The sequence below is a fragment of the Lampetra planeri genome, chromosome 5, assembly GCF_965212315.1.
Source record: "Lampetra planeri chromosome 5, kcLamPlan1.2.h2, whole genome shotgun sequence".
NCBI lineage: Eukaryota > Metazoa > Chordata > Hyperoartia > Petromyzontiformes > Petromyzontidae > Lampetra > Lampetra planeri.
This window is the reverse complement of record NC_136111.1, coordinates 8,610,876-8,638,209: the sequence shown is the minus strand read 5'-3', so window position 1 is coordinate 8,638,209 and position 27,334 is coordinate 8,610,876. Positions and strand designations below refer to the sequence as shown.

General features: G+C 44.8%; 1 protein-coding gene across 3 annotated transcripts; it reads right to left on the bottom strand.

Moving 5' to 3' along the window:
- Positions 1 to 208: 208 nt before the first annotated feature.
- Positions 209 to 27,055, bottom strand: PARN (poly(A)-specific ribonuclease). 3 transcript variants are annotated; one of them, XM_078594338.1, is made up of 26 exons: positions 26,890 to 27,055; positions 25,949 to 26,067; positions 25,580 to 25,652; positions 24,855 to 24,932; positions 23,494 to 23,573; positions 23,040 to 23,107; positions 22,814 to 22,895; positions 22,271 to 22,331; positions 20,955 to 21,126; positions 19,918 to 19,983; positions 18,897 to 18,935; positions 18,011 to 18,053; positions 17,788 to 17,868; positions 16,904 to 16,960; positions 16,073 to 16,150; positions 14,596 to 14,639; positions 13,769 to 13,811; positions 12,665 to 12,740; positions 11,438 to 11,548; positions 10,766 to 10,835; positions 10,084 to 10,139; positions 9,198 to 9,284; positions 5,992 to 6,066; positions 5,247 to 5,427; positions 3,131 to 3,333; positions 209 to 2,355 (listed from the first exon to the last, which is right to left on the bottom strand). In XM_078594338.1, the coding sequence occupies exons 3-26, from the start codon at positions 25,596 to 25,598 to the stop codon at positions 2,303 to 2,305; spliced, it is 1,923 nt and encodes a 640-aa protein (XP_078450464.1). In that variant the 5' UTR covers positions 25,599 to 25,652; positions 25,949 to 26,067; positions 26,890 to 27,055; the 3' UTR covers positions 209 to 2,302. The 3 variants fall into 3 exon arrangements, with proteins under 3 accessions (XP_078450464.1, XP_078450465.1, XP_078450463.1); XM_078594339.1 differs by having other exon boundaries at positions 25,963 to 26,067; XM_078594337.1 differs by lacking the exon at positions 25,949 to 26,067.
- Between the last annotated feature and the right edge of the window lie 279 nt (positions 27,056 to 27,334).

Genomic DNA, 27,334 nt, shown 5'->3' with positions numbered 1-27,334 from the left:
AGTCGACATCTAGTGGTTTTGCGATAGAATACGAGGACCACATAGCACACCACATTCACCCACAGCATTTGAAATATTAAACCAGACTGTTGGTGTTGCAATACGACTAGGGCTAGAAGGATAACAGGAAAAAGCAAGCAATTTAGATGCAACAGGAATTATAGGTAAAAGCAATTTAGTAAAAAAAAAAACAGCATTCACAATCAGGTAAATGTGAACAAATTTTTTTATTTTATTAATAGAAAAAAACAAACACAGAGCTAAAGATGTACAGGTTTCGGCACAAATGCGATTTTCTCAAGATCAGGGCAAGAGGTAGGGGATAGATCTCTCGTGAAATCACTCCACCTATTAAAAATTCACAAAACCACGCGAGTCTGGACGATAGCGACAAAATTCCGTGCGAGACTTCCAGGGGGGTTGCCTCGGCCGGTTCTGACCGATCGACACAAATTAACGGCAGTGTCCTCGCTTCAGTGCCCGCCAACCGTCCCCTGCCCTGCCTGCTTAACGTCCCCCAACGGAGGACAGCACGCCCCCCCCCAACCCACCCGTTTAACGATGGACAGCGATGAAGAGATAACAACGGGGCCTGTTTGTAGAACGTGGTCACAACACCTGAAGTGTAAGATTCGAGTTTTGAAAGTTTAATTTTATTATTTTTGCGTCTAGGTTATTGGACCAAGTTCGATGTCGCTTTTTGAAAGCCCCATTCACAACATGGTCATAGGTAAACAATGGCAAATACAGCCAGGTCAAAACTTGTGATGGGAAGTCAAATGAGTCCATTGATACTTGTAAAAAAAACACTTTTACCTCGAGTTCTTAAAAAAAAAAATTATAGATACTGCCCTTGTAGTTTCCATTTTTAGTTTATTTTTATTTTTAATAAAATTAACTATAAAATGTATATAAAAATGAAAAGTATTTTAATTTGCACCATCAAACGTGACCTCTTTGCCATGCTTCCTTCATGTGGGTGAATGACGCCCCGTTTTACCCATGAGATGAATAAAATAACTATAAAAACATGTTACAAACACAATGGGCAGTTATAGCCACAAACAATACCACAATATAAAAAAGTTAATTTTTAAACCCAAAAAACGTGGGATTCAAATATTTTTCAAAAAACTAAATCATCAAGGATAATGACGTCCCAGTTCTAAAAACACACTTGGCAACACATCAAATTCCATCACCTCTGGCACCATGTATTTAATCAACTCACAGTAGCCGGGTTCTAAAGTGCCTAACAAAAGGGAACCTGACACGGAGACATTGAAATGAGCAATTGCCAACTCGGCAGAGTTTAAGTCTTGAGACCAAGTTTGCCGTATTTAAACAACGCCACCAGGGCCTTGTGACGACATGCCCGGTTATGCAAGTGCTGTGTGCGGCCTTCAGAACGCGCTGGTTTACAGACCACACCGGACACGCAAACACACTATCCCGAGAACGACAAGCATTTACTTAAAACAGACTTTCACAGACCATCTTGGCACAATCATACATATTGATATGTTCACACATGTACGTATTAACACTGCTCTCACACGTTTGTACAGACCATACAGACATTTGTTTATACAGACCGTGAACACGCACTCCTACAATGGTACGTACATGAATGTGTTGACATCAATTGCACACACACACTGTTACGGAATATAAAGACAAACATTAGTGCAAATTTGTATCGACCAGTGACACAAGGATGCACATACTGTTCACTCACCTACACTAACACACACTGACAAAACATGCAACACATTTGCACTGACAACTCATACTTGCAAACAGCTCAACATATCGACACAAGTGTTATCCTACTTGTACTGACCACAATTATTAACACCACGCAAACTACACCGACATACATGCACATACGTTTAATGACCACTCGTGCAAACACACGTGTAACAACTACACATACGCACGGATCTCAAAGAGCCATTAAGACACTCGGGGCAAGTGCTGTTAGCGAGCACCTCAGACACACACACACACACCCCAACACAGATGCACACAAATGCATACTCTGAAGCACCTACAGGGGGTCGAGAACACACACCTACACAAATGTACCTACTGACTCGCACCTTACACACAACACAATACATGTGACTTTTTGTTCTGAGGAGAGGGTGATGGACAAAGGTGTGAGGAGGGCAGGTGCAAGAGTTGAGGGTCGGAGGTCGGATGTCAAAGGACAGCATTAAGGAGTTAGGTGATAGAAGTCAGTTCAAGAGCTGCGAGTCAGAGGTCAGGAAGTCAATAGCTGCCATGGAAAGGGACGTATCTACCAGTCTGGCACATCGAAGATGCCCGTGCGCTTGGCAGCACCAGCAGCCCCTGCACACACACACAAACAAAACAGCGTCCACAAAGTTCAGGGCTCTGCAGCACAACAAGCACAAATGAGTGCGAAACCAGTAGGTCAACAATCGCTACAGTGGGTAGCAATGACACATTGCATTCAGGATCCTAAACAAGGGTGATAATGGTCTATTGTAAATTGGTTATAATGCAAGGTAGCCAAGCTACGCTTTCGCCTATAAACCATAAATTAGTGAAATCTGGGAAAAACACAGCTATTATGGAAGCAAGAATGGATTGTATTGCTCCAGTTCAAGTCTTGAGCCATTTATGCTCCATTCCAAACAATATTCTATTCTCCCTGCCCCCAAAGCTCTCTCTCTCTCACCTCTTCATAATCTTGTTGTACTTCCTGTCTCTTACGGTTGCATATTTTCATCCTGTCCTACCGGCTCACCAATCCTCCCATATCTTGCCGACTCTTGCCTCCTCTATCACCCCCACTCGTCTCTCCACACCGCTCATTCTCTCATCTCCTCGTCCTTTCTCTCATCATCCCGGTTCCCCCTCACTTTCCTGACCCTTACCTCATCCCTCCACTCCTTGCCTCATCTTCATGTCCTTCATCTCTGCTCCATGAGACCCTTACCCTCTTCTCTCCACACCTTGCGTCAACTTCCCGACTCGCGTTGTCCCCCTAAACTCCAAGTCTTCACCAGGGAACTGACCTCCTCTCGTTGGGCCTTCTACTCGTGACTGAACTTTCACCTCAATGACAAACGACCTCCCGTCTCTCCACCCATTATCTCACCTGTCTTGGGCTGCCCTTTGCTCCTTTTCCGCCTGCGGTCAAGGACTCCATCGGGGGTGGCCGTGTGGCCATCGGCAGCAAAGGGGCTGGACCTGCCGGCCACTGTGCCGTCGAGCGAGGCCTTGCTGGCTCCCGGCCCATCTACCTCGGCATCCACGGGGAGGCCCCACACCAAGCCGTCATTCACCGCGTCCTCTCCAAACCTGGCGGGGTAACGAGGTGGTAAATAAATGCAACCATCATCTACCACGATCAATCCACTGTTGAATGGATGACTCCAGAAGTCCATGGTCTTGCGCAGTGCTGCAATGTCTGCAGGACCTGGGTACAATCACCTACAATGCGAACAAATTGCTCCTTCGCGGTACACGTCTCCTTGGGTGTTGTTCCCTCCTTTGGTTGCCACTCCGTCGTTAGTCTCCACCGCTGGCCATCTATTCGAATGACGGGTTCTGCTCAAGGCCTGCTTAATTTTATCCAATCAATGTGAGGTCGCGAACATGTGTATTTTATCCCATCCATGTGTTCCTCTTTTTGTTTCTAAGTGCAAGTCTAAAGTATGCACCTCTCCATGCTTTTTTGTGAGGACCGTATTGGGCTTCAGGTGGAATATTTATATTACTATGTCAGGGCCCAGACTGTTCTTTAAATAAAGGTAACAAACACTACTGCTGCATTCTCATGCAAGTTAAATGCTCTTGTATGTCGTAATTACCATGTCAAATGTACTACAGATTTAACCCAACCGCTGCTCAGCACTATTATCTTCATAGTTCAGGGTGCTATGGTGGCAAGATGTTAACTGCCTCGCTTGGTATAGAGGAGGTTGTGGGTTCGAATCAGACCCTGACGCCTGTATTTTTAGAGTTTGCATATTCCTCCCGTGGTCGCGTGGATTTCTCCCCGGGTCCTCCGGTTTTTCTCTCGACATTTAAAAACTTGCATTTAGAGTATTTATCTGCTATACAGTTCCACGTCATAAGCCGCTTTTCTGAGCTATTATTTGTAGGCAGGTCACTTTTGAAAAAGATGTATAAGCTCAGTGGGCCTTGCCTGGTAAAATTAACAGTTTTAAGTAGTTGAACATGAAATCGTGTAAATGTACAACTCTTCGTCAATCCATTCCTGGATATGTGGGTAATTCGAGCATACTTCACCATGCTGATCATGCACGGTTGGCTATGTATGGTGCTAAAGAAGTTCAACATACATACAACATGGGGCATATAGAAGTGGGAGCATTTATGTACAACACAATAATGGATTTTTCAGCACCGCCCCATGCTGCCTACCACGCAGTACATGACACGCGGTAATTTAATAGATGTGCACCGTCCATAACAAACGTCAGAGGATGCAGGTCTATGTGGCCGCCAGGTCATGACTAAGCGGGGGAAATGTCACGTTCCTCAAGGCAGGGCCAAGTTGATGTTGGCTTGCACCAACACATGCTTGTGCGTGATTCAGTACTAACAGAGAGTGCAATGCCATTGTTCCGTCGCCACTGCTTCCTGCCTTCCCAAAGATCAATCAAGTATTGGCACAGTAGACCTTTAAGATCTGCTCTTAGTTTCCCAAAATTGCTGTATAGCCTCTATGTCTTTCAAAGGTCCACACTTAGTGTCCCTTTATCAGGCTCCCCACTTCATTTTACACGACCCGTGGCCACATTGAAACGGCCCGCAAATTATCTCGCTGCAAGACTAACAGCTGCACTAATCCAGTGTAAGAGAGAAATATCTACGTCAACACTGTTTCTAATTGTAGCACACACAATCACTGCTATCACTGCAAAGGACGTTTTGCAGTGACAAAAGTGACTTAGTTGCGTCTGTGTCAATGCGTGGTTGCCCGTGAAAAAGATTTGAAAGTCCTATTCGGCCTTCGCCAAACAAAAAGGTTGGCCACCTTCGCCGTAGATCTTGCTACCCAGTTGATGCATCCTTCAAAGGTCCACCCTTAAATGATCCCACCATCTGGCTTTCAAGACTTCGCCACCTTGGTTGCCGACCTGCCTTGGTAACATCCCTTCCACCTGCAACTGGTGCAAATAAAATGACAAAGTAGGGTACTGTGCCGGGCAGCCTGCTCCACACGGGCGGTTGCGGAGACTCACGTGGGCTTGGCTCGCTTGCAAACTGCCTCCTCTTCGCTGCTACCGGACAACCCCATCCTCCGCTTTGGCGTGCGGGGCCCAAAGCCTCCCGCCGACTCCAAGAGGCCGTCCTGGCCCTGCTGCAGGTATTCGGAGTACGTCTGGATGCGGTACGACTCGGCCTCACTGCTCGTGTTCTTGGCTGGGCCAAAGCACGCAGTAGACAGGCAGCACGTGCATTATAGCCGACGGTACACACAGTACACGTCACAGAATATGGCAGACAGTGCGCAACACGGCACAGTAGACAACACGAAAAGGTACACAGCAATATGGACGACAACAGCAGTACGGGGATGACAACACATTGAGAACACGACAGCACAAACAAGACACATGACAAATATACATAGACAAATATAAATTTAGTACACTTTCGATTTAAAGCTTTCGTGACTGCAGGGATTCATCTTCTTGGTTCTTTCAGTAAAGTCACGTAGAAGGGAAGTAATAAAATAATATTTCACTTAGAAGGGAAGTAATAAAATAATATTTTATAATATTTTATTACTTCCCTTCTACGTGACTTTACCGAAAGAACCAAGAAGACATTTAGTACACATCACAGAACCCGTCAGAAGACAGCACACACTACACACCTCACATGACAGCATCACACTGGAAACTTAAAAGCACATGCGTACATGTATACGTGCACAAGTGCAGGTGTGCGAGTCTACGCATGTTTCTAGGCAGGTGAACTCACCAATCTGCACCTGCTCAGTCTTGCTCAGAGCCACAAATGCGGACGTGTCGTCGATCCACGACACCTGGATGTTACCTGCAGGTGGTAATGGTCAGCAAGGACAAGGATGGAGGGAGAGAGGGAAATAGGGGCACCGTTATGACCGTCACTTCTCTCATCGTCATCATTAAATCAGGTTGAAGATGCGACTGAACATTTATTTGCCAGGAGCCGTGACGATGACGCATGATGGGGTTGGTGGATCACACAGGAATCAACGTGCAAACCCTGGAGTTGTCATTGAACCTGAACTTATCGTTCACTTCCCACATGCCAACCGTGCGGGACCTCATACCTCCATATGTGCAGCGTCTCCCGCATCCTACATTTATTTTCCTGAGCTGCTGTCGAGACCCTCATCCATGCCTTAATTATATCGAAACCCGGCTATGACAATTCTCTCCTGTATGGCCTCCAGAAATCCTTCACTTCCAAACTCCAGATGACCCAAAATGCCATTACCAGACTGCAAACCCTAAACCTGTTCCAAATACAATCCAAGATTAATTAAAAATTTTAACTCACTGTCTTCAAGATTTCCCAGAGGCTTGGGAGATCATCTCTGCCTGGTGCCTTTCCTGGTCTCAGACTCTGGATCGCCTTCAGTACTTCCTCAACAGATGGCACCTCAGCCAGCCACTCGCAGGGGGTGAATTCTTCTTCCAATATTTGAGACACCGCAGCCGCAGCAGGGTCATCCCTACTTTGTCCCACGATGTTTTCCATACCGAGGGATTTCCCCTCCCCCAGAGAGATTGGATCACCGTTCTTTCCCCGAATGATGATAATAGGTGTGGCGCTGCAGGTTACTTTTTGGAGTTAAATAGTGATTTGTGATCGCAGGCCATTGAGGCAGACTCCATCTCCTCAGCAACCCGTGACCACCACCCATCCTTGCAGCGCCTCACGGCTCTCCGAACCTCCGAGCGAAGGCTGCGGTAAGCCTCCTCATTCTCTGACGTAGGATGCTGTCGACGATGAGAGTGGGTCTGTAGCTTTTTCTCAGCCAGATTGAACACCTCCTCTTGTCACCCAGGGTCTCTGGGGAGGTCTGGACCGTGTACCCAAAGCAGCCATTGCAGCTGCATGAGCCACAGTCCTAAACCTCGCCCATTTCCCCTCGACATCTGGAGGAGTGGGGGAGGATGCAAACCCCAGCCGCAAGCAATGATTAAATTCTCGCTTGCAACTTTCATCAGCTGGCTGAGACCAGGCCACCTTTGGTTTGAATGTGGTATTGGGTGTACACCCACCACCGGAGTATAAGAATGACAGGCGCATCCTACAGAAGACAAGTCGATGGTCCGTGGGCAGATCAGTTCCAAGGTAGGTCCTGGTGTCAAGGACATGAGCCCGCATCTGCTGTTCCGTCACTACGTAGTCCAGCAGATGTTCTTGCTTGGACCCGGAATGCATCCATGATGTTGTGTGGATGCGCCTCTGCCAGAACAGCGTGTTGATAATTGCAAGCCCATGGGCTGAATAAAAATCTAGCAGCCTCCTACCATTGTTATTGAGCTGATCTGGCCCATGCCTTCCAATCACTCCAGACCAGGTGCCAGCATCATGACCAACTCGGGCATTTAAGTCGCCCAACAGGATGACTCTGTGATAGGTCATAGAAGCCATCTGACTCATCGGCCTTGCCTGCATCAATCCACGAATGTTCGTCTTCAGTGGGGGGATAAGTAACCACGACCACCACTCCTCGCCTCCGGTTGATGGGAAGGCGAGCCCAAAGTAATTGGGGGCTTACCGCTTCCCACACCTCACCGCCATGTTCCCACGCCCCCTTCATTATTGTGTTCAGAAGAAGAGCCACTCCCTGTTGTTTGGTAGTCTCCTGCCCCGAGTAGAGGACTGTCTACCCCTCATGGTGGCAGGAGCCAGAGCCGGTCCACCAGACCTCCTGAATACCACAGAGATCCAGGCGGTACCGGTCCAGCTCCCGACAGAGGAGTGGCAGCCTCTCCTCCGCAGTGAGCGTTCGAACATTCCACGTGGCCACCCTCAGTGGTTTTTGTTGTTTCTGGAGGAGCCCCAAGGGTAAAGATTCAATCTCCTGGCTCCGCCAAATGGGGTTTGGCCAGGAGACGTCATAGACGCCTGTCCCCCCAGCGTCTCCGGCACAAGCTTATTAATGAGATATTTTATACGTGGTTTTATGGTAATTAATTCAAGGTGGAGGGGTTACCAGCCCCTCGCACCCATCCAGAGCCCCCATTTAGCCGCTGTGGTGGTTACAAACGCCATGAGGGGAATGGTCAATCTAAATTGGCCCTCCCCCACGGCACTGCCCACCACAGCGTTGCCGTCCGGCACCACGAGGAGGTAGGGGGTTGTTTGCCGGACCAAATCCATACACCAAATCCATACACAAACTAATACACATACACACAGTATGCTCAAACCCATGAGAATACTCAAGTTTCATTAAAAGAATAGGCATTTAAATCATTCAACCTCCAGTAATTAGATTATTTGTAATATTCAGGCCACTATATGATTAAATAATCAATGGTCTCATTTTAATCATCTAGTCTCTATTGTTTCTCATTGTTTTGGTATAATGCTTGCAATTTTTTTTACATGCCATTAGGCAAAATGAAAAATTAGCATATATATTGTAGTTGGAAATAATCAATTCTAACACGCACACTTCCATGCATGTACCGTGAGGGTAATGACGATCTTAATTGATAGATGCATTCAGTGAAGCTTACTTGGATTAATATAAATTAAGCTTTACCTTTAATACATTTTTACTAGTTGTAGCAACAGCATTGTGGAAATAAACTGTGTACATGAATAAAATATTACAAAATATTTTAGGCATTACAGCTCTCACATTCGTAAAATAAAACTCGGCTTTTCGTACAAGGCACAACGTTAAACGATCAGGGTGTAGGGTTTAGAAGTCAAAGGGCAGCATTCGTGTCTAAGAGTGTAAAAGCTCAAGATGGAGGGGTCCAGCAGTTAAGTCCAAAGTTGACAGGAAGCTGGGGTCAATGTGCACACACACAGAGTAAGATTGCCTTGGGTTATAGTTTATGGAACACAGGATAGGGCTCAGGAAAGTGAGAGGGGGTTCAGGCAGCTGGGCAGGGTTCACAGGTCATCAGGGCAAGGGTCGTAAGGACAAGAAGGCAGGGGCCTGCGCGAGTTACCGAAGGCGCTGAAGAGCTGGTGGAGGTCGCTTGTCCTCCACTCCTTGGGGAAGGTGACGTGGAGAACGTGGTCCCGGTTCGGTTTCACTGTGGGGGGTGTCAAACAGTGTTGATCATAATCGGTTGTTCATGTTACGCTGAATTTTACACGCAACCCGCAGTTTTACAGGTTTCCAAAAAGTCAGAGCATTCGTGACCCGAAGTCTCCCTTAGGATTTGTCCTCCCACCATCTGGTTACTTTTTACATAAGGTGCAATACTGCAACACCTCATCTGCCAGGCGGCGTCACCACTCATTGATATCAACATGGGCAACATTATCTTGGTCAAAAGCTACAGGTAGCAAAAAGCCCATCATCAATACCAAAGGTCCCTGGTTCCTTCTGGTCAAAATTAGTCCTTGCTGGACTTCAGGACATCGACAGCCCTTTAGTAAATCTACTGCTAGATGAGGGCCTACTCAAACCATGCGGGTCGTGGGGGTTATGTGCCTATACCCCAGCTCGGCTGTCAGTGAAGGTTGGTCAAGGCGGGCAAGCAAAGATGTATGGTGCAAGGGATTTTTCCACACTGCCCTACGCTACCGACCACGTAAGCCTTGCAGCCTATAACACCTGTCATGCAAGGTGGCTGCCCACACGATCACTATCCAGGCTCAACTCTGCTCATCTTCCAATATATGATATCGGGCACATTCCAGGTGATCTGGTCATAGGCTGCAATTTAAAAAGAGTACCGAGATTTAAGTAAAGGTTTTCTGGACAAATGAGAAATTATTATTTTAAGTTTGAGTTATTTGGCCCAACCCGGTTTTATTTAGCCAGACTGAGCCAACTAATCTACATGTCTGAATAAAGGGGGCCACGGCTGGGGTGTGCCAACTCACAGTCAGGCCCGGTCAAGTTGAGGTACGGGATGTCGATGATGCGCATCAGAAACAACCTGCAGCCATCGGCAATCGCGAGAGGTTAAAGCAGGTCAGCAGTGTTAGTGGCGAGTGCCCATTACGGTTGCACACAACAAATCATTTGCGATGTTGAATGCAATGTCGTTGGCGCACATTGACACATACAACCTTAATAATCGGCCATGATCAATTAACTTCTGGATGAAGACCCTCCCAAGCTGTCACCATCTCTCATCTTCATACGTGATGGAGCAATCCCTATAGCACATTGCTCCTACTACACGGGAGATGTCCTCTCGGGTACATTCCCTCCTCTGGCTGCCAAACCATCCTTAGTCAACCACTGGACATTCCTTCCAGTGGCATGCCCTGCACAAGTCAAATTTTCCCAAGTCAATATGATGCCTCCAAATTGCATATATTCACGTATAAATGTGGTGCTGTGTTTTTCGGTGTAATTCCAAGCATGCACCTCTCCACACCTCTTTATGCACTTTTCAGCTTGCGTTGCATTTTCTTTGTCATTGTCCATATTTCTGCCCCATGTCAGTCATACGTCAAGTGTATAGTACAACCTTACACACTTTCAAAGTCTCCAAATTATAACAACACATTCATACATGCACATTCATTCATACGCGGGGGTGGGGGTCTCCCTCACTTGTTGACAAATGGCTCGATGAGATGGGAACGTGCAGGAATGTGGCTCTTTGGAGGATCCATGAATGAGCCTGCACACGCAAACAGACACACAAACGACAACCACACAAGTGGGCATCCGAGTGGTCTGGGTACCTACGTTATGAGTAAACACCTAAACATAGTCGCAAACAAAGTCTCTTATTTTTGTATTTAACCCTACACAGACGTAACTAGTAATGACGCCGTATCTCTGTTTATTGGTAATAGAATAAAGCATGCTGTGAGGTTGGCCAACTATTTAGAACTAGATTAACAATTTGGAACAGGGATACTGTAAAAAAAAAGTCTCCGTAGGTGTTGGTGCATGTGTGAGTGTCCCTGCAAGTGCATACAAGTTGCCTGTGTGTTCTGTATATATGACCACGTGTATTCATAACATAGTGGGGACACGCTTGTACATATAAACCTTCAACACTGTGCATAACGTTAAAGTGCACCTACGCTACCACAGGCTTAGCATATCTGGAATGTTCGTTCAAGTCAGCGGTAAAAATGGCAGCTGTTTGCATGTGTGAGTAGACCGTTTGTGCGTGTGTGTACCCTGTATATATGTGTATGTGACCCCATGTACGCTTGTGTGCGCATGTGACACTGTATGTAAATGCGTGTGTGTGTGTGTACGTGCAAATACCCAGGTAGTTGGCCATGGAAGCAAAGCACAGCCCCGTGATGTAGGCGTCGTACCCGGCCTCGTGCAGCTGCTCCACGGCCGTGCTGTACGCAGGGAATCCCTCTGCACTCTCTGGACACACATGGGGGGGGAGGGGCAGCGGGGAACAGGAACGTCTAGTGAAACATGGGGACCCACAACCACAACAACAATTTAAAATTAAACGGCGTCTTAATACAGCTGAACCTCAAGACACTTTACAAAATGGAAAACGATATTAGGGAAGGGGTGGTGAGAGTCGGGAAACATGGGACAGGAGAGAGAAGCAACATAGAGAAACGCATGGTGGGGGGGGGGGGGGGCGACCTCAAACGCACCTTTCGGACAATTTAAGAGATGCGGGTAATCATTTAGTGTAATCACAGTGGCTTTAAACTTGGGTTTAGTACGTATGATAACCAGTTACGAACGTAAATTCAGGGGGGAAATAAGTTGTCAAACCTTTCTCAATAATGGAGAAACTGTCGTAAAATACCATGGTGTCGGACGTACTTCGATTAATTGCCTTTTTCATTCACACCAAGATGGTGATAGTGCATTAGATTGGTATCCATGTCACAAACCATTTGTTTTAAAAATAGATAGATAATTACTTAATGGAGAAACTGTCGTAAAATACACTCGATGTGTATTATTCTGATTTTTTTTTGTTGCGACTGTGAAGTTGCCTCATTTGTGAATTTGACAGAGTGAACGAGGTTTAAGCTCGGCAACGAAGGAAATCAAGTGAGAGAATGAGGGCAGAGACGCACGGGAAATGGAGACAGTGGAGAACAGGGTATATGTATGACGAGGGGAAGATTCTTCAACTACATTTTCTGACAAGCCACATAATAAACGAGTGGCTTCTGGAGGGCCACGTGACTTCATATGTCACATGATGTCTTAACGTTAAGTGTCACGGGTACATATGTTGTCAATACCATCTTGATGTCATACAGCTGTATGCAAGCGCTCGCTTGTACCCCTTTTCTCTGGGTCTTTCATTTCTATCTATTGTTCATCTCACTAATATTTATCTATTGTCTACAGCTCTCTCCTCTCTCTTGTTTATCACTTTCATCTCACTAATCCATACTTGTCTCGGTGAAGAATATCTCTTGGTTGGCCACTCCAAAAAGACTCCACGGGCCACATTTGGCCAGCGAGCCAACCGTGTAAGAATCTTGGACGAGGGGAAATACGTACCGACTGCCGGCATCTTGAAGGGAGTCTCGCTCAGCCGCCGATGAAGATCAGCCAGCGTAGTGAACTGTATCACCTCCTGCCGGTTAACACACGAATACAAACGCCACCAGCCTGATTAACACCTACAAGTGAAAACCCACCCAACTTCTGTGTATATGTAACTTTTCGTTAGCTTTTGTCAAACTAAGCTTTTTGAGTTTCACCAGACAACCAGTAGATATCCCAATTGTCCACCTGTTCCGGCTTAAGTTAAAAAGGTTATCTAGAATAATAAACATGTGTCTTTGGCCAAGGGAAATTGCTGAGTCAATCAGTGATGAGGGCAAGGCTGGATCCCCCCCACGTACTGGTCAAGTCTAATTAGCCAATAGGGTCAGACAAGCTTGAGCTTTTAATGAGATACAGATAAATTATACTGTCCTTTTAGCAGGTACATGTTGAAGCTATTTCAGTGACATTTTGAAAAAGAGCTTTATAGCTCATCAGATTCGTCCAAATTAAATATTCTGATTATATATACGTATATGTCCATCAAGTCTCCACAAGGGCAATACCAGGATTGTCACTTTGTGGGACGTCAACAATGCATCCGCTAAGGAGAGATCAGTGTGAAAGCTCCAAAAAAAGAAGCAGCTGCACTGATGCACTTCGTGTTCTGATTTGCCTAAACTGCACACATGATGCCATTGGTTCAATATACTTGGCTACCAGACACTATAAAATAAGTGCCAGCTGGAGCAGAATAGAAATGTTCTTCAACTCAAAAGCAGGGTGGCCAATGCAGATGATATTGCCAAGTTGCTCGACCAAGCAGGGGGAGACACTTAATTGACTTTGATAAATCGCAGGTGGATGAAGGGTTGCCCACACCGTATTGGTCATGTTGGTTGTTTAATCATACTTCATCACATTCATCATCAGACTGGCGAACGAGCAGGCAGGGGGCAAAGGGGTTGCCAGGATTTGTTCAGATATCACTTGCCACTGATGTTACCTTTGGCCGGGAATCAAACGCGGGTCAGTTGGGTTTACAGTGCAATGCCGTGGGCTAACCCCTGCACCACTGCTCCACCCCCATGATGGGAGGCAAGCCGAATAAATTACCTTGAAAGGATGTGTGCTGCTCATGAGCTTTGTGTCCAATAGCCTGTGAAGGATAAAAAAAAAACGCATAAAAAGCATTCAACGATAACCCATTGCAGGTGCGCCAGTTATTGTCTTGGGGCAAGAATGAATTATCGTGGCGAGCAGGCAGGGAAGAAATAAAAACCATATACAGTACTTCCTAAAATGTTACTCTCCATGGAATAAGGCATGTCGACCTAAGTTTCACTTGTAGAAAATGTGGAGCCATGTTCCTGGCACATAATACAAAAACCATAAGGTGATATATCACATTTAGATTCAGGAATCGATTTTCGGTTTTACCACTGGTGGCTGCAGGGTTCATAATATGCAATCAAACACAACATATACTCCTCAAAATGTATTTCTAAACACATGATTTGCTGCATGGATTGCAAGTGAAAGGAAATGCATATTCACCACATTAATAATGTGCTATGCTTGTGATGGAATTCAGCTCACACGATGTTAAGCAAAGGTCTCTTTATCGGTTCCCCTACACTTGTAACAGAAAATGTTTTGCCATTGGCCACAGTGCTGGCCTGTTTGCTATTCCACAAATTAGGCAATCTCAGTCAACATTTGAAAATGTTTCTAATAATGGGGAAAACCACCTGATGATGATGATGATTGCTTGTGTTGCAATCGAAACGTCGTGATTTGTTTTTATTTTATTTCTAACTACATGACTTTACCGAAAGAACCAAAGAGTATGGATTCCTGCAGTCACGAAAACTTCAAATCAATATTGAGATCATTGCCTACAATTTGTGAATGGCTTTGTAGTGTACCGTCACTTTGCGTACCTGGGAAACACACAGTTTGTCAGCTCCTTAAACTCGTCCAAACTCTGCACAAGGAGAAAAAATGCAATTCCTCAGCGGGCAGCCAAAAAAGACTCCCCACAGGAGCCTAACACATGTTAAACCAGGCCGCAGATTAGACCAGCTTAGAACATGTGCCGCTTCTATTACAAGTCACGATTCATTGCCTTAATTTTAACCATTTGCATTTAGTTTGTTTTGTTGTAACTTTATGCTTTGATATGTAACGGTTCACCCCGTGCACAATTCAATTAAATGTCACGATTCATGATCACGATTTGATTTATGAGTAAATTGTATTTTTACAACTGCTGGACATGTGGAATCTATGGTGGTAAGAAACAATGAGCATAAAAAACATTAATTTATTTCCTACACGCTCCATAAATTAGGCAATCTCACAGGCCAAATTAGAAGTCATCTTGATAACAAAATGTAGGGTATCATATTAAAAGTAATTACCTATTGTTTTAGGAAAAAATGGCTTATATATATATGGACTAAGTAGACGGTTTGAGACACCCTAAACTGACTGCACCATCACCATCCCAGCATAGATGAAAATGTCAAGTGGTCCGAATACATCCGACACTGTGGTATTTTACGACCATTTATCCATCATCCAGGAAGGTGGCCAAATTATTTACACCTGAATTACAGCCCCTAATTGGGTAAAATATCATGCCCAAGAATCCATTTCAAAATTATACTTTAAGTATATGAAATGTGGGTCATAAATTATGAAACTCACGCATGCATGATCCAATGCACATATTACGACTGTAAGAATCACTTTTATTCTATGTCAATAAACTAATGAATAGAATACATTTTTACTGAACCACTGTGAAGACCTGAGGCCTCAAAACCCAAAAGATAAGTGTATATTATTATTTATAACTTATGTGTTTTACGATATTGTTAAATATCATCTCAATAACAATTCTCATCCAGCCAGGTTGCACTAAAGCAAAGTGCTAGATTCCACAATAAAAAAAAATCTATGTAGGGATGCAACTTAACATCCCCGAGATCGTTAAAATAAGAAGCACTTAACGGGACGTGCAGCGGTTGTTCTGTGGGTTCTCACTCGAGGGCAGCATATGGAATTTGTACCACTAGCTCAGGACCTGTGACACAGATGACCACCCAATCCACGCTCGTTTGAGTGGACAGCCACCTGACTTGAATTGTTTTTACACAACAGTAACTGCTCCTGGGACTAGTCCTATTGTCTATAACAGGGGCTGCCAGACTGTGCAATTTTGTGCACAAAAATCACCCATTTTTGACACTACTGTGAAACTTCATTCATAAAAACATCTTTTTTTAAATGCACGCTCTTTTGTGGGCTACACTGGCAAATGGAGATAGCGCTTTTGTGCTTTAATGCCCAAAGGCTCATGTGCCATTTACCTAAAAAATAAATCTTGTAGCCCTGCCCTTTACCAAGAATTACCTCAGGAAGCGGAGAGTAGAACTGATGCACGGTGTGCATGACATCCAGCAGCATATTATGGCCCACAAGGAGTTTACCCTGCAAAGATATAAGACAATGTATACCATTTTAACATGATCATTAGGGCCTTTGCCATGAGTGATCATCTATTAACATCGGTATAAAAGATGAGGTGACAATGGTCATAAACTCGCTTTACCCCGTTCACATACTTAACAACATACAATTGCTCAGTAATTTCGACTCCCTACTATTGCTGGTCATGGCCAGGAATCGAACCCAGGAAATTACAATTGTATTGCAACACACAAAACACTGAGTCAAAGTTCAACTGCTTATACTCCTTGAAATGTTAATGTTACATTTACACTCATTGTGCAAACAACAAAACTGGGCAATCTAGACAACAAAGAATAAATAACATGAGACCAAAAAAATTGTGAAAAAAAAGAGGAAAACATCTCTAATTTAAACACGATTGTGAAGCCAGCCCTGCAAGACCGAGGACTCGTAAAGTCATTACACACATGGATGGCATTCATGCCTAGGCATCGAACTTGTATTGAAGGGGTTTTTAACAGCGTAGCGCGATAACTGCTGCACCATTCCGAGCCTGCACTACACTTGTTTACCCAGGATACCTCTCCAAGTCTGATGGATCAATTTCAGGACGTTCCTGCCAAGCTTTTGTAATTGAAGGCAACGACTGCTCCGTATAATCCCAAATGAGTAATTTATATCTAAAACGTATTTCCGTTTTTATTCAAACACAAAAAGTCCCTATGCCATCATCAGTCAGTGCAGGCAAGAGGCCAGAGCATAGAATCTCACCGACTTAGAGATGGCCTGGATGACTTTGGTGAACCCTACAGCGTCTTGCAGCTCCTCCTGAAGAGTAGGCGATGGATAAACAAACAAAGGAGAGCACACGCACGTGCAATCGTCAAGACCTTTGCAGCCACCAAGGATTGTACGCAAGTATAAAACGGCCTGCGAGATTACGCATCTGAAACTACTATCTCTTTTCATTATCAATAACAAGGACGCATTTAAATAAAAAACATGTCCTTTATTTAACCAGAAGGGAGATTTAATTGCCACATTTACAAAGGAGAAACAAGAGGTGTGGCAATGTATGAATAGCAGTTTGTAGGGGATGAACATTTTTCACCCCAAAAATTATTATTTTTTACGATTCTAATGTAATGTTAAGTATATAATCTGCTGTACTGTTAACATGCATGCATTATATTTGTACAGCATCACTCAATGCATCTATCGAAAACGTAAGCATTTAATTGATTAATCATTACAACGCTCTCATTGTTCGGCTGTTTTATTTTTAATCATGATGATATCCTTTGAGTGCTAAATTTTCTAAGTTTGCATTGTAATACTAGTGGGATCAGAATAGTTGAAGATTGTGAGTGATTGCATCATAGGTTTTTAAAACAAGGTTATGCACACTTTTTCTATATTGTCATTTTGGCCTCCACAATGTTGATCAAATTATAATTATTTTCCTAAATCTTGTTTATTATCAAGAGATCCATCACAGATCCATGAGGTCAGGGAGATGCAGTTATCGATTAATGGCTTCACATTGACCTGGTTATGGATCCAGGCTCGCTCGGGTAAGGTCAAACCCAGGAAATTACCCCAAGGGATACGACTGTGGAGGTGTTGCGATGTAGTGTGGGTCACGGTGACATTACCAGCCCTTTTGAGTGCTTATCCTCCTCCTTCTTCCGTCTCTCCTCCTCCGATACCTTCGTCACGACGATGTACCGGTCCCTCTGCCAAGCATGCAGACACCAGGGATGGGGTCAGGGAAGAGTAGTGATGGCAACGCATGCCCACATTCTACCACTTCTTCACGAACCATTAAGGGCACCATGAAGAAAATGTAACAGTCTTGCGCTGCCATTGCAAGTTTACCTTCTCATTTTGCAGGGTCTCAAAGTGCAGACCCGTCGAGAACCTAGGAGAAGATTAAGGGAATGGGGGGGCGGGAGAGGTTGGCACAAGGAGGTCAAGAGTCAATGGTCGTAGTTTAAGGGTCACCGACCTGTATCCTTATCAGCTGCCAGGTTATGCATAATTCCTGTTTTAGTGAACACGTGACAAGTTGGACAGTGTAATAAGTTGATTATAAAGACACGTTAATTGTTATAAATGGATACTCATAGCATTTAACCAACACTTTAGTTATTGTGGCTGGGTAGCTCAAGTGAGAGTGCGGAGGTGACACCACTGAGATCAAAGTTTGCCTCCAGGCAGCCGCAGGTTTTTAAACTGCATTCTCAAGTGTAGTGAGTAGATGGTCTACACTCAACAATGACTGCACAAACAATGCATCACTTTAAATGTGATTCAGCACCTGATTTCAGCTCTGAGAATTTAAAATATCTATTTCACTATCATGCAACAAATACCCCTCTCATATAGCAAAGTGTGCAGAATAGAGGTCAAATGAAGGGATCTCAGAGGTAACTATGCGACATCGGCTTCTGTGGGCCATTCTCTAACACGAAGGGTCATAATGCCCTGCCAGAGGTCCGAATGGATTCTATATCTAATGATGACAATAGCATAATGGAGATAAAATTTGGAATTAAGACGACCTTCATAGAGTATTTAATTAGTCGTGATGTAAAAGGGGGTTACCGAGGACCCTGTAAAACCCACGGCAAACTGGGATATTACTCCAAAAATCCACTTTGATAATTTGGGAATTTTCACCACCGAAAAGATAGGACATTTTACAAGCAGTGGAGCAAATGTCTAATCCATGCTAAACAATCACAATTCACGTGATACTCACTTGGAATTCATCGTCTGATATATGAGCTTCCGCTGAAACCTGTAATGGAGGAGGGCACCAGCCAGAGTAAAAGAAAACAAACTTTAAATACTAATTTTAACACATCAAGGGAGTGACAAATGGGTGTGTGGCCACAAGATGGAAGTTCCATTCCTCACATTCAGGCAATACAATCCATCTAGCTCCTGCATATGAGCTGATATCTCGCAGCTTAATCTACATGATGAATAACCTTTTGGGTGTGTTACATCCTTTGGCTGCTACCCCATCATTAAATCTTGACCACCGGCCATCATCCCTTCTAGTGATGTTCTACAAAGCCACTTACTTTCCTCATGTACAATTTTCTATAACCCATGCGTTCCACTTTCTTTGTTAGTGTGTACACATTTTCCTTAATTCATGCTTTCCTAAACAGGTTAAACGTGTTAAAGCATTATATGTCTATTTGTTGGGTCTTTCCGGTAAAGTCACATAAATAGGTTCAAAGAAAATAACAAAAAACTTTACCTATCTACGTGACTTTACCAAAAGACCCAAAGAATATGAATTCTTGCAGTCACGAAAGCTTTAAGTCAAGAGTCATTCTATGTCTGTCTAGATTGGAGGGGACACGATAACTCTTGTCAAGATCCAAAATGGACAAAAACCTTTGCACAAAATTTTATTGCTATGGGGGGGGGGGTGAATTACTCTAAGAGTCTCCAACTTGGAACAAATAACCAGCGTTAAAAGGATTCGCCTTTAACCCTTGCATCAATCCAACCTCAAGGCGTCATACTCCACATGACATCTCGTCGTGCGGCTTGAAACGCAAAGTTACCACCAATACTTTCAGGCGTAAAAACCCACGATACAAAGCATTACAGAAACATGCACGATTCTTCTCGCTTTAATTTGAAGCTGCACTCAAGGTTTGGTGTGTACACATGGTCTGGTGTGTCTATGCTCCGACGTGTGTACGTGATGAGTCACCGACACAAGCGTGTGACGAAGCAGGTATGCAATCGTGTGCACTCACGCGTTGCAGGGTGGGAGGTCGAGGGTCGTCTGTTTGGGGTCATTCAGCAGGTTCTCCACTTTACACCTGCAATGCAGCACAACAACGATGACACAGGTAACAATTTAGTCAGTGTTATGAGTGTACTTACCCAGACATTCTATTGTTCATTTATATGCACGTGCCCATGTGGTCATGATGTGCTTAAAACGAGGGTTGTTAAACAAGTTCTAAATTCAATAAACAATTCAGAAAGTCAGAAACTGAGAGATTTGCCTTTGTTTACCAATAACAAGGTAAAGGAGGAGCCTAAAAAAAATAATCATGGCACTGCTGGCCAAAGGGCCTCCTCTAGAGGGGCATTGGGTCGACTCTTCAACATTGACCAGACGTGTTCAAAGATGTTGATGTACGCACACCACCACACGTAAGCTGCCATTCCACTAGCTGGTGTACCACCTATTCATACTGCTGGGTGGACTGAAGCAGGGGGTGATTTAATAATCTTGCCCCATTGAGTCAAATGACACCGGGAGATGGGATCGAACCTGTGGCCTATCGATTGAGTCCAGTGTGATAACCATTATACCGCGGCCGCCATCCCTTTCTTCCCAGTGAATATTTAAACATGTTACATTTATTGTAATTGATTGCTTTTATATACGTGTGGAAAACCAGAAAACTTTCTTTTACTATGTTTTATGCGGTGAGTGGCAATAGAAAAAAGCAAAATTTTAACAACCTTACTTAAAACAAGCCACATGTATGCAGGAAATATGCATTGGCTCACACTGAGATACTCCGCTCAATAAACAAGGCATATACCAACTCACCAGCCTGACTTCATCCACCCCAAAAAAATTATTCAACATATAAAATGTCCCGCTACATGACAACAAATTCAATTTCAAAAATAAAAAAAATTGTTTATTTCCTGCGAGTATGTTACTGTCATGGAAGAACAGTAAAAAGTTCTCACGCATGCTGTCAATTCAGCACTGGAGCCACATTGGCGATACTCGCAGACGTGAGCTCATCCACATTGGCGAGTTACTCACACCACGTCGGCGATGTACTCCTTCTGGTCGTCGGGCACCACGGCAAGGCCCTTGCTGGAGGCGGGGGATGTAAAGGGGGTGACTCCTGTGCTGCCCGCGCCGCTCTGCCTCGTGCGCTCCTCCACAATCTCGCGCACCTTCTTCTCTCCCTCCTGCGACAGGTATGGGATGCCTGGGGCACGCGCACATGTCCGTCACAACCGACTCCACCTGCTTTCATGTGTGGGAGTGGACACATGCAAGGGCAGGCATGCGTGTACAGATATGTATCTTAGTATGGAAAATGGTTGGCATAGTGGTTGACGCACTGCACTATAAAACCTGGTGACCTGGGTTCAATTCCCAACTATGGGTAACATCAGTGGAACAACATTTTAATCTGTTCTGGGTCTCCCCCAGTCAACTCAGCCCAGCCTTAAATGAGTACCTGGTGCAGTGTCTAAACACAAAAGCACTGGGAGGAGGGAGGGACGAAGGCAGTTGGGTGTATTGCTGGTCGCAACACCCCTTTGTACTCCTTTCCAGCCTCAATAAGTGTTCATTAACAGCACTTGCCCCAAAAGTCTATATGGCTATAGGGGCATCTTTGTATGTGTGTGTGTGTACGTGTGTAGGCATATGTATTGGTGTGTGTATATGCTTCTGTATGTTTGCATATGTCTGGATGCATATACAGGGTGTGGCAAAGCTCAAGAATCATACACCTGTGAAATTGATTTTATCAGATTCTCAAACTGTACACCATTTTCTTGGTCACACTTCTCAGTCTATTCACAGACATCCAGATGTCCACATTCATCTTCGCACATTTGGGTCATATTTTCAATATAAAATATAAAGTGTGGTTTTGAAATCGCTATGGATCCTGACTTTTACCACACCCTATATGTTTTTACCGTATGTTAGGAATGTCCTTGTGTGTGCATTTAAGTATACGTTCACGTGTGTACGTCTATACCTGTTTATGTATATATGTATGTTGAACTTCTTTCGCACTGTATGTGGCCAACCGTGCCAATCGGAGGTGCATGTGTGTGGCAATGCTAGTGTAGCAGTTAGGGTGTTACACTATGAATCCAGCAACCTGATTTTGACTCGCACTCATGGCCAACACCAGTCACGATTATCCGATATTATTCAGCCTTAAATGAATACCTGGTGCGATTCTAGATTTGAAGTTTTCGTGACTGGTGTGATGTGCTAACATCGCCACTCTGATGGCAATGGCGGCTGGGCGTGGTGCTGACCACCCACCCCCTCGTGTACCATACCAGCCTTCATAGGGGATCTTTGTCTTTGTATGTGCGTACACGCACCTTCCTGGAAGACTTTGTTGAAATCGAAGCCCTGTGCCGCAAGGAAATCAATACTCGAGCTCTGAAAATAAAACCATAACCGATCCCAAAACTGTTACCATAACCACAACCACCAGCAGCACAGTCAAACATGAGCGAGTAGTCACTGTAGCAGTAGAATATTGTGAATCAAACCATCAACTCGCACACATATTTCGGGAGTGTCAAGATCTTTCAAGGATCTGCTTCTCACACAATTAAAACCAGTATGTTTCAAGCTGGCATAAATGTTCCTGTAAAATAGCAGGCATAATTGCATAGAGGAGAGAGGAAGTATCATATGGAGCGAGAGGGAGTTTCCTCAGGCTGCTTCCGTACAGCGTTAAGCAGCCGCAATGGGCACTGCCAAAGTAGAGCTGGTTATGAGCACACTTTCCAAGTATGGGAACTCCTCCACACTTTCCACGACTGCTCCAATGGGGTTTAGGTTAACATAGATTTGCATACAAATTCTCACCCATACTCAGGACCATATGTCAGAGATCAGTACACTCTCTTACCCACCTGACACACAAACTTGACATCGGGTGAATTCCTGAACAGTGGTCGTGGGAACACATAAAAGTTGAAGGCCTTGATGATGTACCTTGAAGACATAAGACACACAATACACACATGATAACTATAGAGCCACAAATTACAGCCCTCAATGTGGTTCTACTTTATTGGGAGGTGCTCTCCTGGCTGTGCAGTCCGCAGTGCTGGTGCTCTGTGAAATCAATTTACTCACTTTTCTAAAGTGCTGTCGTATCGGAAGGCGCAGAGACCAAACTGGAACAGCAAAAAGTCCAAGGAATGCTGCAGATGACAAACAGTAAGCAATTATATCATTACAGCCTTCCAATAGCCTGGTGAAAAATATCAGCTAACATCTTACTAAAAAACTTCTAGGTGTAACTCCATACTTAATATTATTTCACGTAAAGTATATTTAAAACATTGTGATCAAACACTTTACAAATGACAGAGAATTCGACTCGCAAGCTAAAGGTTAAGGGTTCAAATAATAATAATTTAAATTTATAAATCCTCCTCATACACTCTCTTACTATTTTATAAGAATTCGACAGGGGTTACTTTCGATATATTGGTCCTGCCATAGGACAGTAAAATTTACACCAGTAGCTCCAAACACATGAGCCAGTCAGGTTAATCACAAGTAAAGTCAGTTATCTGGTGCTTACTTTGCGCAGTTTGTTGAAGCGGTCGGATGGGGTGTCCAGTCCGTTGCTCAAAGTCCCAATAGATGGTCCGTCACTGATGCCTGGCCGATAACACAAGACACCACATACAACAGGTAAAATACCATCAATGCCACCAAAGCAAAGATTCTTCATATATTCTTTAGGTCTTTCGGTAAAGCCACGTAGATAGAAAAAATTAAAAATATCACGTTTCGATCGCAACGCAAGCAATCGTCATCAGGTGAAAACATTGCGAGAGAGCTGCTGAGGCAGGATGTTATTTTTTTCTATCTACGTAGCTTTACCGAAAGACCCAAATAATATGAATTCCTGCAGTCACGAAAGCTTTAAGTCAAGATCCTTCATATAACCTTTAACCGACTGTTGGGGGTAACTATTATTAGTAAACACCTCCAAATGCCAGCATGATGCTGGAGAAAATGGTGTGCCCAACACCGTGCCAGGCTGCCTTTAGCTCCCAGTGCTCATCTTAACACATTGCACCATGCTCATTAAAGGATAAGTGGACCGAGGGGAGATTTCGGACCACTTCAGATATCACTTTCATTGATGTTGTGGCTGTGAAGCGAAACACGGGCCGCTGGGTTCGTAACAGTGCGCAATTAACTACGCAATCACTACCCACATACACAGACAACCGCTACACACACAAACACAGACGGTAAAATACTATTTATATATCCAAACATTTTATAGGCTCACATTCCAACACCACACATTCAGCGTGTCCTTGAAATACCAGGCTAATTTATGAGTGGGGGCAGAGGTACGTCGATATTCTTAACAAAACCCATGAACACCATATTTATCCTATTTACAGCTTGTAATTCTATTCATACAGATCTTATTTATTTATTTAGGAACATTAAAAACAGAAATATGTAAAAAAAATACCACTGACAACAATCCTAGAACGCACAACCCAATGCTAGAGTAATTCTTACACAGCACAATACTAAACTGAGACTGATGGTACGATTCGATTCAGAAGTAAGACGCAGCTTACAGTAAATCAGTGTTGCTTTTTAGGGTGTTAAAAGTTAGCCCGGAGAGTGTGATTTAAATGTGGGACACGGTATATATCCGCCCATGTAATTGAGGACACTATTTACAAAGAGCCAAATATCACACACAGCCACAAACCATACACAGTAAAATAGTACATCTTCAGCCACACAGCATGTACCACCACTACATATAGTCAAATACCGCACACAACATAGAAAACATACGCAAACAAGAAGCACAAAAACGAGTAACACAACTGTGTCAGTAGCAATGTGGATAATTGGAAACTATGGTGCTGAACCTTTGTGTTGTCTTTTGGGTGATTTTGTTACCTGTGAATTCTCCATCAAGTGCCAAAAAGTCGGCCTCGTTGATGGCCTCGCACACAACACTCAGCGTCGCCCTGAAGTCTGGGAATGACAGCAGCACAGAGATGATGGGGCGAAACGAGTGGCGGCCGACGCAGGGACACATGCACTACAATCTCTGCGCTCGCCAATGCAGAGGGAAGGTGCTTGCTAGTGCAAGACACTACTGTGGTTAAATGACCACCGTTAGCTCAAAAACTTGTGTAAGAAACACATGTCAACTAGCCCTAAAAGATTACTGAGAGGTTGCTGGGTGGCTCAGAGGACAGAAGCATTGAGCTGACACTGCCAAGAATCTGGGTTCGAACTCAAGCAGCCGCCTGTAAAATATAAGTGTGACTGTTTTATGATGAACGGTGGCCTCATGGCAGAGGTGGGAAAATGTGGTACTGTACTGTGTGAACTGTGACTTGAAGAGATCTCAGAGTTAGTTGTTGGATCCACTACGATGCCAATAGCAAAATTTGGATAACAGAAAAAAATTACAAGACGCACCACCTACAAAAAATGCATTTTTCGGCAAAGTGTATAGCCTGCCATCCAGTCTGCTGTTTAAAGAGCCCCTAAATCCACTTGTGTTAATGCGTCCTATATGTGCATCCTTAAGCTCTGATTTGCTGCGTGTTCCGAGTTCTCGTGTGACCATCAATGGGGGTGGGGGGGGAGATGACAGAAGAAGCCACACTTACTCTTCCTCGTCACCTCCATGGCGCGGTCTGTGTCGCGCACTCTATCTCACCTCCAACCTGGGGTCCAGCGAGCCTGGGAAAAGGAGGGCGAGAGGGACAGGGCCATGCAGGGGTCACACACGCACACACATGCGAACGAGCGCAGGCCCGCGTCTACCCATGGCGATGGGTGGAAGACTCATGATGAGAGAATACTTGCAGGCGGTGGTGGGGGCATCGCGATTGCGAAACTTTCAATTCCCCATTCAACTTTTCGGTATAAAATTGACGCGCTTCAAATGGGGCAATGGAGCGGCGTTCAGTTGTGAGTTAAAGTGCCCCTAAACCAGCGGTGGAAATTCCACTTTAGCATGGCGGGCACAAGTTCACCTTCGAATAATCACCGTTGCTTTTTCCCCCACAACAAAGTGGCGTAGTGAATGGTATTCGTTTGGTCTTCACGCGTGCGTCACGTTGAGTGGCGGCACTTCGTGTCGGCTCCCCGGTCGCTGTTGTAAAGAATAACGCGCAATTAAAACCACTCCACTGCGTTTAAAGCCACCACCACAGCGACACAATCGCGAAACGTGGACTACCGCAAGCCCTTGGAACTCGGGGGGGAGGAAGGGTTGACAAGACGCTCTGGGAAAGTAATGCAATGAAAGTTATTCAAATTAAAGTTTTTGAAATCTGGTTAAACGAAAACACCGGATTATAAGAGGCAACCCAATATATTCATTTATATATACTGATGGGGGGGGGGGGGGGGTGGAAGTGTCTTATAATCCGGATAATACGGCACGCAAAGCACTGTTTTGATGAAGTTGAACTGCTTTAGGAACAATTCCACTCAGGGGCACCCAGCAATTACTCAAGTTTCGCTACCTCATCATCTGTAACGATGCACGCTTTTGCCTTTGCCGGGTATTAATTTCTACCCCCTCCATGCATCGCCCTTTACGTAATGTACAACTGTATTCGGAAGAATCTTACGGGTAGTACTTCTTGCAAAACAAATTATGTTAAAATTGAACAAATTCCACGCAGGCGAACGCGGTGTTAGAACGCGCGCTGACGGCGACTTCAGCTTAATTAGCGGTGGAAATCTGCACGCCACGGGGCAGTAGCAGCAGGTCCTCCTGTGTCACCCGTGAACACTTTATTGTCCGTGTGAAACAACAGCAAAGAGTGTGAACTCACTGGGTTAGTGAACAAGCGAACGAAACGTTAAACGCGAAACGAAACCAACGAGGCCTGTACAATGAGGGCCCTCGCGACTCGCACGACCATCGACAACCGCCGCCGTCACCGTCGTCGTCACAGCGACTCACATCAACGCGCCGTCGCGTCTGAGAGAGGAAAATGAAGACGGAATTAAAATAAACAATCGCTTTGCAGATGTAACGACTAAAATATAACGCGGCCTCGGCTACTGCTGCTGCTGTGCTCAGGAGGTGGCGGCAAGAGGCCTCGGGGCTGAGGGGGGCGGAGGGTGCGGTCACGTGGGGCAATTTGAAGCCTCCGCCGCCATCTTGATAAGGGGTGGGGGGGGAGTGGAGGGCGCGGTCACGTGGGGCAATTTGAAGCCTCCGCCGCCATCTTGATAAGGGGTGGGTGGGGGGAGATGTAAAAGTGGTGAATGAACGTGCATAGTGTCAACTCCTTTATACTGGTAGGAACCTCCTGGTTCCACCAGCCCACAAGGGATTATTGTGTCCGTCCGTCGTGCATTCAAAAATGGGAGGGGTGGGGCTGGGTGGAGAGGGGAGGGTGGGG